The sequence below is a fragment of the Canis lupus genome, chromosome 16, assembly GCF_003254725.2.
Source record: "Canis lupus dingo isolate Sandy chromosome 16, ASM325472v2, whole genome shotgun sequence".
Taxonomy (NCBI): domain Eukaryota; kingdom Metazoa; phylum Chordata; class Mammalia; order Carnivora; family Canidae; genus Canis; species Canis lupus.
In genome coordinates, this window is record NC_064258.1 from 26950303 (window position 1) to 26967193 (window position 16891).

General features: G+C 34.6%; 1 protein-coding gene across 5 annotated transcripts in view; it reads right to left on the reverse strand.

Annotated features, from left to right (window-relative positions):
- LOC112652441 (A disintegrin and metallopeptidase domain 3-like) overlaps nt 1-16891 on the reverse strand; it is a 95505-nt gene that overhangs the window by 45855 nt on the left and 32759 nt on the right. For all 5 annotated transcript variants that reach the window (XR_007402615.1, XM_049094836.1, XM_025435992.3 and 2 more), the window contains 5 exons: nt 16677-16748; nt 16275-16441; nt 15076-15157; nt 13053-13189; nt 1903-2092 (listed from right to left, as the gene is read on the reverse strand). Coding sequence is in view for 4 of the 5 variants with exons in the window: in XM_049094836.1 (XP_048950793.1) it covers nt 1903-2092; nt 13053-13189; nt 15076-15157; nt 16275-16441; nt 16677-16748 (648 nt within the window). In the remaining variant the exon portion in view is untranslated. The remainder of the gene's footprint in view (nt 1-1902; nt 2093-13052; nt 13190-15075; nt 15158-16274; nt 16442-16676; nt 16749-16891) is intronic.

The following is a 16891-nucleotide window of genomic DNA, read 5'->3' on the forward strand; positions in this document are numbered from 1 at the left end:
CAAAAATGTTATGTAAGTTAAGCCCTGTTATTTTGGAGGTGGCCTAGATATGGTTAAAATTTACATATGTATAGTAAAAATGCAAGAATAATCACTAGAGGAAAATTAAAAGTACACATCCACTAAGCTATAGAAATAAATGGTGGAAGAAAGAAAAACAAGCAAGCACACAGATTAAAAAAAATGAACAGAAATTCAATTTAAAAACATGAAAAATTGGGATCCCTGGGTGGCGCAGCAGTTTAGTGCCTGCCTTTGGCCCAGGGCGCGATCCTGGAGACCCGGGATCGAGTCCCACGTCAGGCTCCCGGTGCATGGAGCCTGCTTCTCCCTCTGCCTGTGTCTCTGCCTCTCTCTCTCTTTCTCTCTCTCTCTCTCTGTGACTATCATAAATAGATAAAAATTTTAAAAAAACATGAAAAATTTGAGGCTAATAAAATTATAAAAAATATGCAGTCTAGAGGAGTGTAAAAAGTCATAACAGCTAAGTGTAATGAATTACCTAGAGAAGATTCTGTTACAGAAAGATGCTATTGAGTAAAAAGAAAAAAAATCCAAATAAATTATGGACTTTAGTTAATGAAAAATATGCAAAAATGTTAATCACAATGATGTTTAAGAAGATAATCTGATTAATCAAAGACAGACTGGATAGTAACTCAAAACCCAGTGTAGATCTTGAACTTAATAGTACAGGAAAATGAAATGAGAAGAGAGAAATAACAGGGAAATATCAATTAAGGGTAGTAGCTACTGTGTGCATAGATACATAGATAATGTCAGACCAAATAGACTTTAAAACAAAAAGCAACATTAAAGAGATTCAGCATTTGAAAATAAAAGTTAAATTTTTAGGAAGATATAACACTCATAATTGGGGCACCTGGGTGGTTCAGTTAGTTAGGTGTCTGCCTTCTGCTCAGGTCATGATCCCAGGGGCCTGGAATCCAGCTCCTGCTCAGCAGGGAGCCTGCTTCTCTCTCTCCCTGCCCCTGCTCATTCTCTCTCTCACTATCTCTCTCTCTCTCAGATAAGTAAATAAAATCTTAAAAAATAATCGTCATAATATATCTCTTCACCATATAAAACAGCTTCAAAAAACAGAAAGCATAAATTGGATAATGTATAGTGAGAATTAGGCAAATCGAACTGTATGGTTAAAGGTATCAATATTATCTCTCAAGTACCAAGTTCAGGCAAATAAAACTCATAAAAATACAGAAGATATGAGGCATTCACCTAAAAATTATCATGTAATTAAGTTGTATAGAATTTTGATTCTAACAATTCAAGAGTTAACATTTTCTCAAGTGAACATAGAACATTCCAAAAACTCACCATGCATTAGTATATGAAAACAGGCACAACAAAATACAGTGATTAGCTATCTTACCACACACAACTAAAAAAGGGCAATAGCAAAAAGCTAAACATAAAATAATAAGCCAAGGATTATTATTAATCCAATTCTGTGAGATCAAGTTAAAATAAATGAAGTTCCTCCAGATGCAAGAATGGAAATTAGGAGATGAAGAGGTATACAACATACACGTAGTAACTTATTGAGCCACTGCAGTCACTTTGATGAATTCAGAAGATCCTTGAAGTGACATAGTATTGACATTACCAATGTTTATCATACAGAAATATGGGTATTACTACTAATGGTTACACCATGAAGAAAATCTACCTCTTTAATCCACACTACACTTACCTCTTACTTAAACTCTTCAAGTGCTTTAAATTCAGAGTGAGTCAGTTATTACATACCCCACATCTCCATATCTTGGATGTTTAATAAAATGGTGCTGCATTTCAAAAAAAGTCCTCCTGTATCACATCTATATTTATAAAACTACATAAAACGAATCTTTGGAAGAGTTATAAATGTTTGTTACTAACCCCTTCAAGGCCACAATCACACTGTTCTGGTGGTTCCAGAATTCCATTGCCACAAGCTGCTGCACTTCTTCCTTGGTAAACCACTTCTGAAACTTTTTGATTCTGAAGACACTGAATTTCAGGCTGTGAAACCATATGTTTAAAATCATCCATGCTGCAACTGCTAAAATACTTTACACCATGGGAACGTCTAAAAATAAATTATATTCCTCAGATACATGGAATACAGTCAGTATCAAAGTAACACTATGAATTACTGAAAAGTACCAAAAATTCTGTAGTGCTGCATTTACAGAGGAGCCAAGAAGGAAGAGAGAGGATTTTTATCTTTTATATAAGTTCTAAGTAAAAGCAATATGTTTATTTCTATTATAATCCAATATAATAGACATCTAGGAAGTAGAGGAAGTTAAGATGACATGAGTTAAAATATATTAAAACATAAATAATGTTTGCCACAAAAACTCTCTTTAAATATGTCCTATTATTATTTACATTATGATTATCAACATCACAATTTTAATAATTATTATAAGCACTAGTTATAAGAAAATGACACATGCTAGAAAATTTATGTGGAAAACTGAAGAAATAATGATGGTTGATTGTGTTACAGAAAAATCAGAATCATTTGTACTTTGATAACAAAATTAATCAATTAAAATATCTCAACATTGATTATATAAAATGTATAAGCCCTAGATTCATTTTATTTTGTTATCTTTGGAAATATTTCTGTGTTTCTATGTGTACTGTTTAATGATTTTTATTTAATTTTGTAACAATCTAAAACTTAGAGAAATTACACAAAAATAGACCAAAAAAATTTTCCCCAAACAATGAGGAAACACAATCCCAATAACTCTAAATATTATGCTATATAATTCCTACAGACATTAATTCTTAAAAAGACTCTTCAAAATCAGGAAATAATTACACATTATCTAATCCTCAGATGTCATCCAAATTTCCCATCATTACAATATTTGTACTTTATAGCAAAAAGATCCAGTTGAGAGTCAATATTGCACTTTTTTCAATTTTTTTCTCCAAGTTTTTATTTAAATTCCAGTTAGTTAACATGCACTGTAATATTGCTTTCTGGTGTAGAATTTAGTGATTGATTCATCACTTACATGAAACACTCAGCGCTCATCACAAGTGTTCGCCTTAAATCTTTCACTCATTTAACCCATCCCCCCCACCCAAACTCCCCTCCAGCAAACCTCAGTTTATTTTCTATAGTTAAGAGTCTCTTTTATGGTTTGCCTCCCCTAAGTTGATTGTTTTATTTCTTAAATTCCACATGTGAGGGAAATCATATGGTATTTGTCTTTCTCTGACTTATTTTGTGTTCCATATGCTCTCTAAATCCATCCACATCATTGCAAGTGGCAAGATTTCATTCTTTTTTATGACTGAGAAATATTCCATTGTGTGTGTGTAAATATATATATATATATATATATATATATATATATATATATCACATGTGTATATATGTATACATACTACATCTTCTTTATCCATTCATCAGTCAGTGGAACCTTAGGCTCTATAATCTGGCTACTGATGATTATGCTGCTATAAACCTCGAAGTACACATTTTCCACAAAATCAGTATTTTTTTTTATCCTTTGGGTAAATACCCTGTATGCAACTGCTGGATTGTAGGGTACTTCTGTTTTTAACTTTTGAGGAACCTCCATATTGTTTTCCAGAGTGGCTGCAGCAGTTTGCATTCCCACCAACAGTGTAAGACTGTCCCTCTTTCTCTGCATCCTTGCCAAGCACCTGTGTTGTTTTTTCCTGTGTTAAGTTTGACCATTCTGATATATGTGAGGCCGTATACCTCATTCTGGTTTTGACTTTTATTTCTCTGATGATCAGTGATGTTCTTTTCATGTGTCCATTAACTATCTGGATGTCTTTGAAAAATGTCTATCTACGTCTTCTGCTCATTTCTTAACTGGATTACTTGGTTTTTGATTATTGAATTGAAGCTCTTTTTTTTTTCTTTAAAGATTTATTTATTTATTCAGAGAGAGCGAAAGAGAGGCAGAGACACAGGCAGAAAGAGCGAAAGAGAGGCAGAGAGAGAAACAGGCTCCATGCAGGGAGCCCGACGTGGGACTTGATCCCGGGTCTCCAGGATCACACCCAGGGCTGCAGACGGCGCTAAACCGCTGTGCCACCGGGGCTGCCTTGAATTGAAGCTCTTTAAGGATTTTGGATACTAACCCTTTATAAGATATCATTAGCAAACCTCTCCCATTCTGAAGGTTGCCTTTTAGTTTTTTGTTTCCTTCAAATTTGCAGAGGCTTTTTATCTTGATGAAATCTCAATAATTCATTTTTGCTTTTGTTTCTGTTGCTTTTTTCAGACATATCTAGTAGAAGTTGCTACCTGTGCTCTCCTGTAGGATTTTGATGATTTCAGGCCTCACATTTCAATCTTCCATCTATTTTGAATTTATTTTTGTGTATGGTGCCCAAAGTGGTCCAGTTTCATTCTTCTCCATGTTGCTGTCAGTTTTCCCACACTATTTGTTGAAGAGGCTGTTCTTTTTCTCCCTTGGATATTCTTTCCTGCTTTATCAAACATTAGTTGGCCATATAGTTGCAGGTTATTTCTGGGTTTTCTGTTCTGTTCCATTGATCTGCTTTTGTGCCAGTACCATACTGTTTTGATTACTACAGCTTTAAAATACAGTTTGAAGTCCAGGATTGTGATTCCTCCAGCTATGCTTTTCTTTTTCAAGATTGCTTTGGCTATTTGGGTCTTTTGTGGTTCCATACATATTTCAGGATTGTGCTATTTCTGTGAAAAATTACGTTGGTGTTTTCATATGGATTACGTTAAATGGTTGGATTGTTTTGGGCAATGTAAATATTTTAACAATATTTGTTATTCCAGTCCATGAGCATGGACTATTCTTAAATTTCTTTGTGTCATCTTCAATTTCTTTCATCAGTGTTTTATAGTTTTCAGAGTACAAATCTCTTTCCTCTTTGGTCAGGTTTATTTCTAGGTGTCTTATGGTTTCTGGTGCAATATTAAATAGGATGGATTCCTTGACTTTTTCTGTTGCTTCATTATTGGTGTATGGAAATGCAACAGATTTCTGAATACTGATTTTGTATCCTGTCATTTTAATTTGTTTATCAGTTCTGGCAATTTTTTTTTTTTTTTGGTGGACTCTTGGGTTTTCTTTTTTTTTTTTTTTTACTCTTGGGTTTTCTATATAGAGTATCATGCTGTTTGCAAATAGTGAAAGACTTCTTCCTTGATGATTTGGATGTCTTTTATTTCTTTTGGTTCTCTGATTGCTGAGGCTAGGACTTCCAGTACCATGTTAAATAATAGTATTGAGAGTGGACATCCTCACCTTGTTCCTGACCATAGAAGAAAAGCTCTCAGTTCTCTCCCATTGAGAAAGTTATTAGTGGTGGGTTTTTCATGTAGGGCCTTTATGGTGTTGAGGTATGTCCCCTCTATCCCTATTTTGTTGAGGGTTTTTTTTTTTTTATCAAGAGTGGATTTGTACTTTGTCAAGTGCTTTTTCTGCATCTATTGAGAGGATCATATGGTTCTTCTCCTTTCTTTTATTAGTGTGGTGCATCACACTGATTGATTTGTGGGTCTTGAACCACTTCTACAACCTAGGAATAAATCCCACTTAGTCATGGTGAATAATTCTTTTAATGTATTGTTGAATCTGATTAGCTATTATCTTGTTGAGAATTTTTGCAGCCATGTTCATGAAGGATATTGGTCTGTAGTTCTCTTTTTTCATGGAGTCTTTGTCTGGTTTGGGAATCAGGATAATGCTGGCTTCATATAATGAATGTGAATGTTTTCCTTTCATTTATATTTTTTTTTGGAATAGTTTGAGAATAGGCCTTAACCCTTCCTTAAATGTTTGGTAGAATTCACCTTTGAAGCCATCTGGCCCTAGACTTTTGTTTGTTGGGAGATTTTTTATTACTGATTTAATTTCTTTGCTTATTTTTCAGTCACTCAAGTTTTCTATTTCTTTATGTTTCAGTTTTGGTAGTTTATATGTTTCTAGGAATCCATTCATATCTTTCAGATTGTCTAATTTGTTGGCATATACTTTTTCATGATATTCTATTATAATTGTGTATCTGTTATTTCTTCTCTCTCATTTGTGATTTTTTTTTAACTTGGGCCCTTTCTCTTTTCTTCTTGATAAGTCTCTCTAGTGGTTTATCAATTTTATTAATTTTTTTCAGGGAAATAACCTCCTCATTTCATTAGTTTGTTTTACTATTCTTTTTAGTTTCTTTTTTAAGATTTATTTATTCATGAGAGACACAGAGAGAAAAGCAGAGACACAGGCAGAAGGAGAAGCAGGCTCCCTCTGGGAAGCCTGATGCAGGACTTGATCCTGGGATGCTGGGATCACAACCTGAGTCAAAGGCAAACGCTCAACCACTGAGCCACCCAGGATGCCCCCCTTTTTAGTTTCTGTATCATTTTTTTTTCTGCTCTAATATTTTCCCTTTTTCTGCTGGCTTTCTCATTTGTTGTTCTTTTTCTAGTTCCTGTATGTGTAAGACTAAGTTGCTTACTTGAGATTTTTCTAGCTTCTTGCTATACTTCCCTCTTATGACCAATTTTGCTGCATCCCAAAGGTTTTGGACCATCATATTTTCATTTTCATTTGTTTCTATGAATTTTCTTATTTCTTCTTTAATTTCCTGGTTAATCCTTCATTCTTTAGTAGCATGTTTAACCTCCATGTATTTGTGTCTTACCAAACTTTTCCTTGTGGTTGGCTTTAAGTTTCATAGAGTTGTGGTCAAAAAATATGCATGGTATGATCTCAGTCTTTTTGTACCTGTTGAGGGGTGATTTGTGACCCATGATTTGTGACCCAATATGTGATCTATTCTGGAGACTGTCCCATGTGCACTCAAAAAGGACGTGTATTCAGCTGCTTTAGGATGAAATGTTCTGAGTATATCTATGAAGTCCATCTGGTTCAATGTATCATTCAAAGACATTGCTTCCTTGTTGATTTTCTGTTTAGATTATCTAAAATCCCCTAATATCACTGAATTATTATTAATGAGTTGCTTTATGTTTGTTATTGTTTGAATTATTTGAGTGCTCCCATGTTAGGGGCATATATATTTACCTTTGTTAGATCTTCTTGTTGGATAGACCCCTTTCTTATAATACATTGCCTGCCCTTATTCATCTCTTGTGACCGATTCCATTTAAGATCTATTTTTGTCTGATAGAAGTATGCTACTCTGGCTTTCTTTTGATGTCCATTGGCATGATAAATGGTTTGCCATTCCCTCAAAATCTGCAGATGTCTTTAGGTCTAAAATTAGTCTCTTGTAATCTTGTAGGTAGCATATAGATGGGTCTTGTTTTGTTTTGTTTTGTTTTTATCCATTCTAACACTCTATATCTTGTGGTTGCAGTTTTAGTCCATTTACATTCAAAGTATTATTGATTGATAGATATGTATTTAGTGCCATTTTATTACTGTTTTGTCATTGTTTCTGGAGTTTTTCTCTGTTCCTTTCTAGTTTTTGTCACTTTGGTCTTTCCTTCCAACCAAAGAGTCCTCTTTAATATCTCTTACAGGGCTAATTTCTCTTAGGTTTGTTTGTCTGGGAAATTCTTTCTCTCTCCTTCTATTCTGAATGATAGCCTTACTGAATAAAATATTCTTGGTTGCAGATTTTTCCCACGCAGAATGTTGAATATATCATGCCAATTTCTTCTACCTTGTCATATTCCTGTGGAGAGATCTGCAACAACCAGCAGGGTCTTCCCCGTGTAAGTTAGAGACTTCTTTTGTCTTGCTGCTTTAGGATTTTTTTTTAAGATTTTTAAATTATTATTATTCATGAGAGACAAGAAAGAGGCAAAAACATAGGCAGAGGGAGAGGCAGGCTCCCTGCAGGGAGCCCGATGCAGGACTCTATCCCAGGACCTTGGGATCCCACCCTGAGCCAATGGCCGCCACTCAACCACTGAGCCACCCAGGTGCCCCAGGATTTTTTTTATCATTGTATTTTGCAAAATAACTATAGAATGTTTTAGTTTTGGTGTGTTTTTGTTGATTTTAATGGGACTTCTCTGTACCTCCTGGATTTGGATTCCAGATTAGGGAAGTTTCCCTCCCCACATTAGGGAAATTTTCAGCTATTTCCTCAAATAAAACTTCTGCCCCCTTTTCTGTCTCCTCTTTTCTGGGACTTCTATGATATGAATGTTATTACATTTGGTGGAGTCACTGATTTCCCTAAGTCGAATCTCATGATCCATAATTCTTTCTCTTTTGTTCAGTTTCATTCTTTTCCATTATTCTATCTTCCATATCACTTATTTTTATTCCTTTTCTTCTTTTATCTTTGTGGTCATTATGTACACTCTGGTTTGAATCTTGGTTATTGCATTTTTCATTTGATAGTTTTTAATGCTTTTATCTCTGTGGTAAGAGCCTCCCTGAAGTCTTCCATTCTTTTGTCAAGCCCAGTGAGTATCCTTATAATTGTTTCTTTAAATTCTCCATCAGGCATATTCCTTGAATGTTTCACTTAGATCTCTGGCCATGACCTTTTCTTGTTTTTTCTTTGGGATGGATTCCTCTGTCTTGACATTTTGCCTAAGTCTCTTTTCTTCTTCTGTTTATTAGAGAAGTCCGTTATGTTTCCTGCTCCTGAGTAATGGCCTTATGAACAAGAGGTCATATATTGTCTAGGGCCTGGTGTGTCAGGTAACATGTCTGGTGTGTGCTACATGTACTCTGCTGCTGTGTTTTGGCTTTTCTATCTTTCCAGCAAGTCGTCTGTAGAGCCTGTCCCTGCTGGCAGTGGATAGTGTTTGGACCTTGGCTAGCGTGTGGTGAGTTTTAACTAAGTGTGCTCTGGTTTGCTTGTTAAATGAGATCAGATGCTACTTCCACTAGGACCAAAGCCTGCAGAACTCTGTTCAAAAGATGTGGTGCATGCAGGGATTTCTGTTGGTTTTCTGGGGAAGAGGCCCACCGGGCTGGGACTTAAGCACACTTGCCTGAGAAAAGCAGTACCAGTAGAGCACAGGGGTATGGGACTTGGTGTAAGCAGGTTAGGCAGCCAGTATCAGTGCTGGTTTATGCTGTGGGGCAGGGGAAGGAAATGGGGCCAGCCAGGTCCTTTGTCCCCATAGAGGGGTCTTCATGCTTGCTGCTCTCAGGGAAGCACTCCCAGAAGAGCAAATAATCTCCCCTCATGAGTTCCAGGTGTTTTTCAGATTGTTTCACACTGTTTCTGTTGCTTCCCTGTCTGGAGCAGTGCAGTGCACTTTGGATTCTGTCCCAGTGAAGCCTGCTGACTCTGAAAATTCCAAACTTTAGGGATATGCTATGGCAGGGGCCTTGTGCTGGTCTTTTGGACAAGGTTCTGACAGTGTTGGGACAGATGCAGGTTTGACTGAGAAGGACAGGGATCTGGGATTTGGAGCAAGCAGGCTAAGGAGACAGTGTCCATCTAGGTTAGCTGCTCTCAGCAGGTGTCTACTGTGCCTACTGGGTAGGGGGAGGAAATGGTGCCCGCCAGTTCTCTTGCCACCAAATTGTCATCCTGTGACCACTACCTCTCACAGATATGCTCCAAGAAGAGTGAGCAGTCTCTCTCCCATACACCTTTAGTTGATCCTCAGATCACTCGCTGTCTATCCCCAGGATGCTTGCCCGCCTTTTCCCTAGGAGTGGCAGCACCCTCAGGGCTCTATCACAGCTATGATGGCCATCCTCTAAAATTCCAGACTTTGAACCCTGCTGGTTGCAAAACCTCTTGAAAATTTGCCCCTCTGGTTTTTTTCAGCCAATGGATTTGAGGAAATGTTCTGTTTGTTTCTCTGTATATCCCCACTACCCATTATCTGCTACCAAGGCTCTCTCCCCTCTGCAGCACCTGGAATCCATTTCTGCCCCAATCCATGTCTCCATGCCTCCTACCATCCTTGATATGGCCTCTTCTCTTCCTATAGTTGTGCAGTTTATTCTGTCAGTCGTCAGATTGATTTCTTGGATGTCAGAATAAGTTGTTATCTAGTTGTGTTCTAGGTACCAGACAAGCCAAGGGCCTCCTTACAACGATGCCATTTTAGCTTCTCCTCAACCCTTGCATTTAATTCTCATGTCTCCTTAGTTTACTTACATTGTTTTTTGTTGAATTACATGATTATGAGAAGTTCTGTGATTACAGACTTATTATTCGGTAGAATGTCCCTCAGTTAGGACTATAAAATATTTCCTCATAATTAAACTGAGGCTATGCATCTTGGCAACATCATCACAGGAGTGTTGCTGAGTCTGTTTCACTGCATTCTAACAAATGGCATAGGATTTCAATTTGTTACAGTACTGATGAAAGTCGTTTTGATTAGCTAAGGTTTATCTGCTAGTTTTCACTCTAAAATTACTTTTTTCTTATTAGTTAGTAATTATCTGAAGAGAAATACTTTGGTTTTGTGTTAATATCCCATTCCTAATTATGTTTTCAATTTTAATTTATCCATATATTTATATGAATATGGAATCATGTTTTTTGGTCATGTTAATAAATAGGCTATAATCCATTAGTATCATTATTACTTATAAAATTCAGATTCCCACAGATTTGACTATTGGGAGTTGGCTTTTGTGTCTCTTTGATGAATCTCCATAATTCTTTTTTCTCATGCAAAAGAAATTTTCTCATGCAATATGTTCCAAGCTTCTTTTTATTTTCTTTTATTTTTCTTTTATTTTCAATCATTCCTTCAAAGTGCCCCAGTTATTTTAGTGAGGAATAGTATTTTTAAAACATGATTTGGGTGATACATGTATTATTGTTACTAGATTTTTTTCAAGAGGAGAGATCAAGGCCATGCTCACATCTTAAAAAATCACAGCCCCTTTGCTCTTACCTACAATTTGCCATATCCCCACCAATTCTGGCTCCTGCAATGGCATGAGCTTACTGATACTTCAGTCTCAGGAGAGACAACTCGTTAGGGTATGGCTAGCCAATGATTTGAGTCCCCAGGTCAGTAAGACTTTTAGAGTTCCTATTGTCATCCTATTTTATTTCCTGGTACACAGCTACTTACTTCATGCTTCTTAGTTCTTGTTAGTGGATTGGTCCCACCTGGTAGTATTTATGGTGCATTTCAGTTTGGTAAACTTGTGGAATATGCTTTTGCTGTTTGTTTTTCTAGTTTCACTGTGTTTTATGAGAGAATAGGGGGAGGCTAAAATACCATGCTGACACTTTTACCACTTGATTTCCATCCTTTCCCTTATTCTTGAAACACATCCCTCCCTAGGTAAAATTCCATCCTATCTTGGTTCTTGTTTCTTTTTTAAAGACTTTTTAAATTTACTTATTCATGACAGACACACAGAGAGGGAGAGAGAGAGGCAGAGACACAGGCTGAGGGACAAGCAGGCTCCATGCAGGGAGCCGGACATGGGACTTGATCCCCGGTCTCCAGGATCCGGCCCTGGGCTGAAGGCGGCACTAAACCGCTGAGCCACCTGGGCTGCCCTTGGTTCTTGTTTCTAATATTTTCTTCCTTTCTGTTCCTGCTCACTGCAATTCACCTGTTTTTCCTCAATTATTCAGCCTGTAAATATGAGAAGTATACAAAGCTAATCTTAAGGTACCCTTATCACTCTTTTAACTTCTTTGTAAATGATCCTCATGGTTTTAACTTCCATCAATAAAGTGATGGCACATTTTAAATTCCTTACTCTCTGAGATCAGGACCTATATATAACTATGCATCTAACTCTAATGGATGACTCAGAATCCTCATCCTTAACATAAACTGCCCCTCAAGACTTCTCATTTCTCTGCTTTCCTAAAATATTTTTCTTTTTCAATATCTGTTAATAAGTGTGATAGCTAAAAGCCTACAAATAATTCTTCACATCTTTTTTCTCTCAATCCTAATAAACTGCCATAAATTATTATGAGAATTATCTCTAAAATTTTACTATGTTGTTATTCCTTCTGATATATATTACATTCCTTTTAAGATAATTTTTACTATTCATACTGATAAATTAATTTAAAATGTGTTTGGTTACCATTTATCATAAAACTCTAGTTCTTGCATCATGATTGCACAATCAAGCTCTTCCATATACATTCTTGAATCATCTGGCTTTCTTCCCCTGACTTCTTATGTTTTAGCTTCACTGTATTTTACTTTCTTTTCCCTATGTCTAAAACTTTCTTCCTTATAGTCTCAGCTATTTTTTTTTCTTTTTTATCCTTCTCTCAATCTCCTTATTCTAGTCTGTCCAGCTTTTCAGGCTTCTTGCTCTTCAAGTATCACTTAATTTGCCAGCCTGAAAAGTTTTCAACATGCTCTTATGACCAAATTCATATCCTTCATTATTGTTTCCTCAGAAAACTTTCCTTTATCAGAAAGTTTCTCCCCGCCATGTATTCCCTATTTATTTCCTTCTTGGCACCTATCATAAGCTATTTATACTTTGTTTAAAAAGTAGGTTTACTTTTTAATTTTCAGACACTGATAGGATATTTATGACAAATCTATCTTGTTAGCCATTTATAAGACTATCACAATCACTACAACACAGTAAGTGCTTATTATATATTTTTAGAATGAATGAATTTCATCTCAAGACTCTAGTAAATGCCCAGAAAGTTATCATCAACATTCACTTTCTCTGTAACATTTAATATAGAAATATTAAGTACATTTTATGCAATATCAAATACTCCTCTTTAAATAAGATAAAAACAGAGGGGGGGGGGACAAACCATGAGAGACTCTTAACTCTAGGAAATAAACTGAGGATTGCTGGAGGGGAAGTAGGTGGGGGGATGGGGTAACTGGGTGATGGGCATTAAGGAGGGCACTTGATGTAATGACTATAGGTGTTATATGCAACTGATGAATCACTAAATTCTACCCCTGAAACTAATAATACTATATATGTTAACTAAATTGAATTTAAATAAAAAATTAAATAAGTTTAAACAAGCACATTATGTTTTTAATAAAAATATTCTTACTCAAGTTGTATTGCAAGAGATGAAACATCAGTTACTGCTACAAACATTTCCCAAGAGAAGATATAGATTTGATAAAAATAAAATCTTACATTGCTTCAGAATTCATTATGCATGTAGATCCTGGACAATAACAATTGTAGATGTCATCATATGTTAATCCTAGATTAATTCCAAGCAACTGTGCCATAACAACTGAAAATGCATCTAAAGTTATCATCTGTGGATACTAAATGCAAAAAAAAACAAAACAAAGCAAAACAGAATTGTTGCCTAAGTTATTTCTTCACCTCTTTGATCTTTTCTTTTTGGCCATATGACTTAAATGTAAATACAAATTTAAGAAACTACTATGTCAGAGCTCATTATTTTCTTAGGAATATGGAGAGCAAGAAAAAAATAGGTAATTTTTTTTCTTTTTGAGTTATTATATTTTTAATCCAAATGGCACTGACATAGAACAAAATAAGATTAATGCTTTTATTATAAATTCCAATAAGCTTTAAAAGTTTTTGAGAATATGCACTGTTTCAGTAACTATATTATTTTTTAATGAACACTTAGAAAAAATGCATAGATTCTTAAGGGTTGAATTTGCGATCAGTTTTGACTTCAGAAATAGTTTTGGGAGAAAGTCAAATTGATTTTTTTAAAAGCCAGAATACTATAACAATTTGCAATTAGCATTTGCCTTCAAAAAACTCTTGGGAAGTAATGATGGCAGTAGACACAGACCTTGGCAACTTATAATCTTTTTACTATCTCCACAGTTTTCCCTTTTCAGAAGATCATATAGTTGGACTCAACAGTATGTAGCATTTCAGATTGGCTTTTCTCACTAACCACTATGCACTTAGTTTTTTCCATGGCTTTTCATGGCTTGATGGCTCATTTTTTTTTAAATCATTGGATAGTTTTCCTTTATATCAATTTACTCTAGTTTATCCATTCATATATTAAATGACATCTTGGTTGCTTCCAATTTTTAGCAATTATGAATAAAGCTGCTATAAACACGTATGTGCAGGTTGTTGTGTGGATATAAGTATTCAACTCATTTGGGAAACACCAAAGAGGACAATTACTAAATTATATATATAAAAAAAAAAGACTAAGGACTTGAATAGATATTTTTTTCCAGAGATAGTATACAAAAAGCAAAAAGAATATGAAAAGATGTTCAGTACCAGTAATTACAGAAGTGCAAGTCAAAACCACAGTGAAATATCACCTCATACCACTTAGAATGGCTGCTACTAAATAACAATAACAATAACAATAACAATAACAGAAAGTAATGTGTTGGTAAAGATGTGATGAATGTAAAATGTAAACTGTTGGTAGGATTATAAAATGATGCAACCACTCTGGAAATAAGTATCTTGGTTCCTCATAGTATTAAGAATAGAGCTACTACATGATCCAGCCAATACCTACTTCTGGTATATATCCAAAATAATTGAAATCAGTATCTTGAAGAGCTATCTGCATTCTCATGTTCATTGCAATATTACAATAGCCAAGGTATGGAAATAACCTAAGTGTCCACTGACAGATAAATGGATAAAAAGTGTCATATATATATATATATTATTCAGCCATAAAAAGAATGCAATCCTGCCATTTGCAACAAGATGGATGAACCTGGATAAAATTATGCTAAGTGAAATAAGCTGGACACCAAAAGAAAAATACTATATGATCTCTCTCATATGTGGAACTTAAAACTGTCACACACAGAAACAACAAGTAGAATGTGGATTCCAGGGGCCAGATTGTATGGAAAATGAGACAAGTTGGTAAAAAAGTACAAATATTCATTTACGGAAGATGAAGAGGTCTGGAGGTCTGTTTCACAACAATGTGAACATACTTAGCACTACTGAATTGTACACTTAAAACTAGTAAAAATGGTAAATTTTATATTACTTGCATTTTACCACAATAGTAAAAAACTTTTAAAATTATAACATTTGAGTTTCAAAATTTAAAAAAAGTATACTCTTATAAAAATTTGTCAAAACATTATGGCAGATATACTATACATACTTTGTTCCTTGAAGTGGATATTTCAAAACATGATATAAACTGAGTAAATGGGAATAAAATACATACCAGAGCAATTCCTGCAGCAAACTTTGGATTGCAGGCCATTCCATGATATGTTGCTCCCACATAATTCAAAAGGTCCCTATAACTAAATAATATTTTTTTTCTCAATAAATGCATTTTAAATTACTAACTGAATGACTTTTAAGAATTGGATTTCTCAATAAACCTTTTTTTTTAAATACAAATATTGCATATTACATCTAATGCTTTCAATAGTTTTGTATTTGGGTAATCTCCCATAGTTCCTACAAAAGTTAAGTTCTAAAGTCTATTTTAACATTATATGATACACGTCCAAAACCCAGCAGTGCCTAATCCTTCCAAAAAATTAACCACTGCTGGATGGATATAATTCTAATATGTACAAGTCAGGATAGCTTACTGCCATGATTTGCACATAGTGAACCCCTAACGCATGTAAAAAATGTTGGATTGGAGCACAGGGAGACAAAGAGACAGAGTATGCACTAGATCCATTAAGAATAAAAGAGATAGCACGTAGAAAGTGTCCTCATACATTTCAGTCTTTAGTTTTTGTAGCTCTTGAGTTCCCAAACCTGACCTTAAATTCCACAGGAATCACCAATATATTTAGGAATATCTTGCATATTATACCTTAAATTCCACAGGAATCACCAATTTATTTAGGAATATCTTGCATATTATTCAGAATTGTTTTTATTATTTCCATCTCAATAATCAAACTATTAAGAGAAACCTATATAGAGACTCTTAAAAAAAATAGTGCAAGTAGTTAATAGCTACATCTTAGGTCAGTATAGATATACCAGACAGTAACCACACTACTAATTTGATGTATTATATTTTAACTAGCATTATATGCAATTATTGCATTCTGTTAACTAATTTACATTGTGTTTAAAGTTCAAATGATGGTTTTAATTATTTACTAAGAAAACCTTTAAAACCATTGAGGCGCTGTTTATCTCAAGGCTTTCAGAATTTTCAAGTTTACTATATTTCCATAGGTAACAGCCTACTCTGAGAATACTTGCCTATTATGACTTAGCATTCTACGCTATTGTCAGAATTTTATATTTTGCATTTCATCAAAACACTATGCATATAATCTTTTTTTGAAGTGTCTTATCATTACATAAAACACACTTTGTATATAACCTTGACAGCTATCATATGAAATAATTTAACAAACCCTATGTCAATACAAATAAGATACTTGCATTAATAAGTATGCCATATCATGGGACCTTTGAAACAAAAATTGTTCTTTCCATGACACAAATCTTTGTAGTACTTCATTAGCATCTCCGCTAAGTGAAATCTTATTTTGATCTGACCAGAGCTCCAAAGAAGTTAGCATAATAGTCATATTTAGCTGGGAAAACATCTGAAAACAGAAGGTACATAATATATAGTTTTAGGTAATCATAAATATAACATTACATTTCTATACATAATGTTAATATATTCAATTTACTCTTTTTTGGAGATGAAATTCATTCATTGAGGGATGAAACTAGTTGATAGGACTAGTTTTTAAAAAACTGGAAATGGTATTTACACAACCAATATTACTGCATTAATAGGAATGTTTCTTACTTAAATGAAACACAAATACTTACAGTGTTGATTAGACCAAAGATATGAACAACTTTCTCAGCTGCAATTGCTACTTCAGAGCCCATATAATCAAACTGAAAGGCAAATTTTGTTTCTTAATTGCTAGTGACAAGTAATAAACTATTACATATTAAATGGATATAAAATATTAAAATAATGCAGGGCTCAGGTGAAAGGAAAAAATAGAATTAAGATTTATCAAGTACTTAGTAAGTTT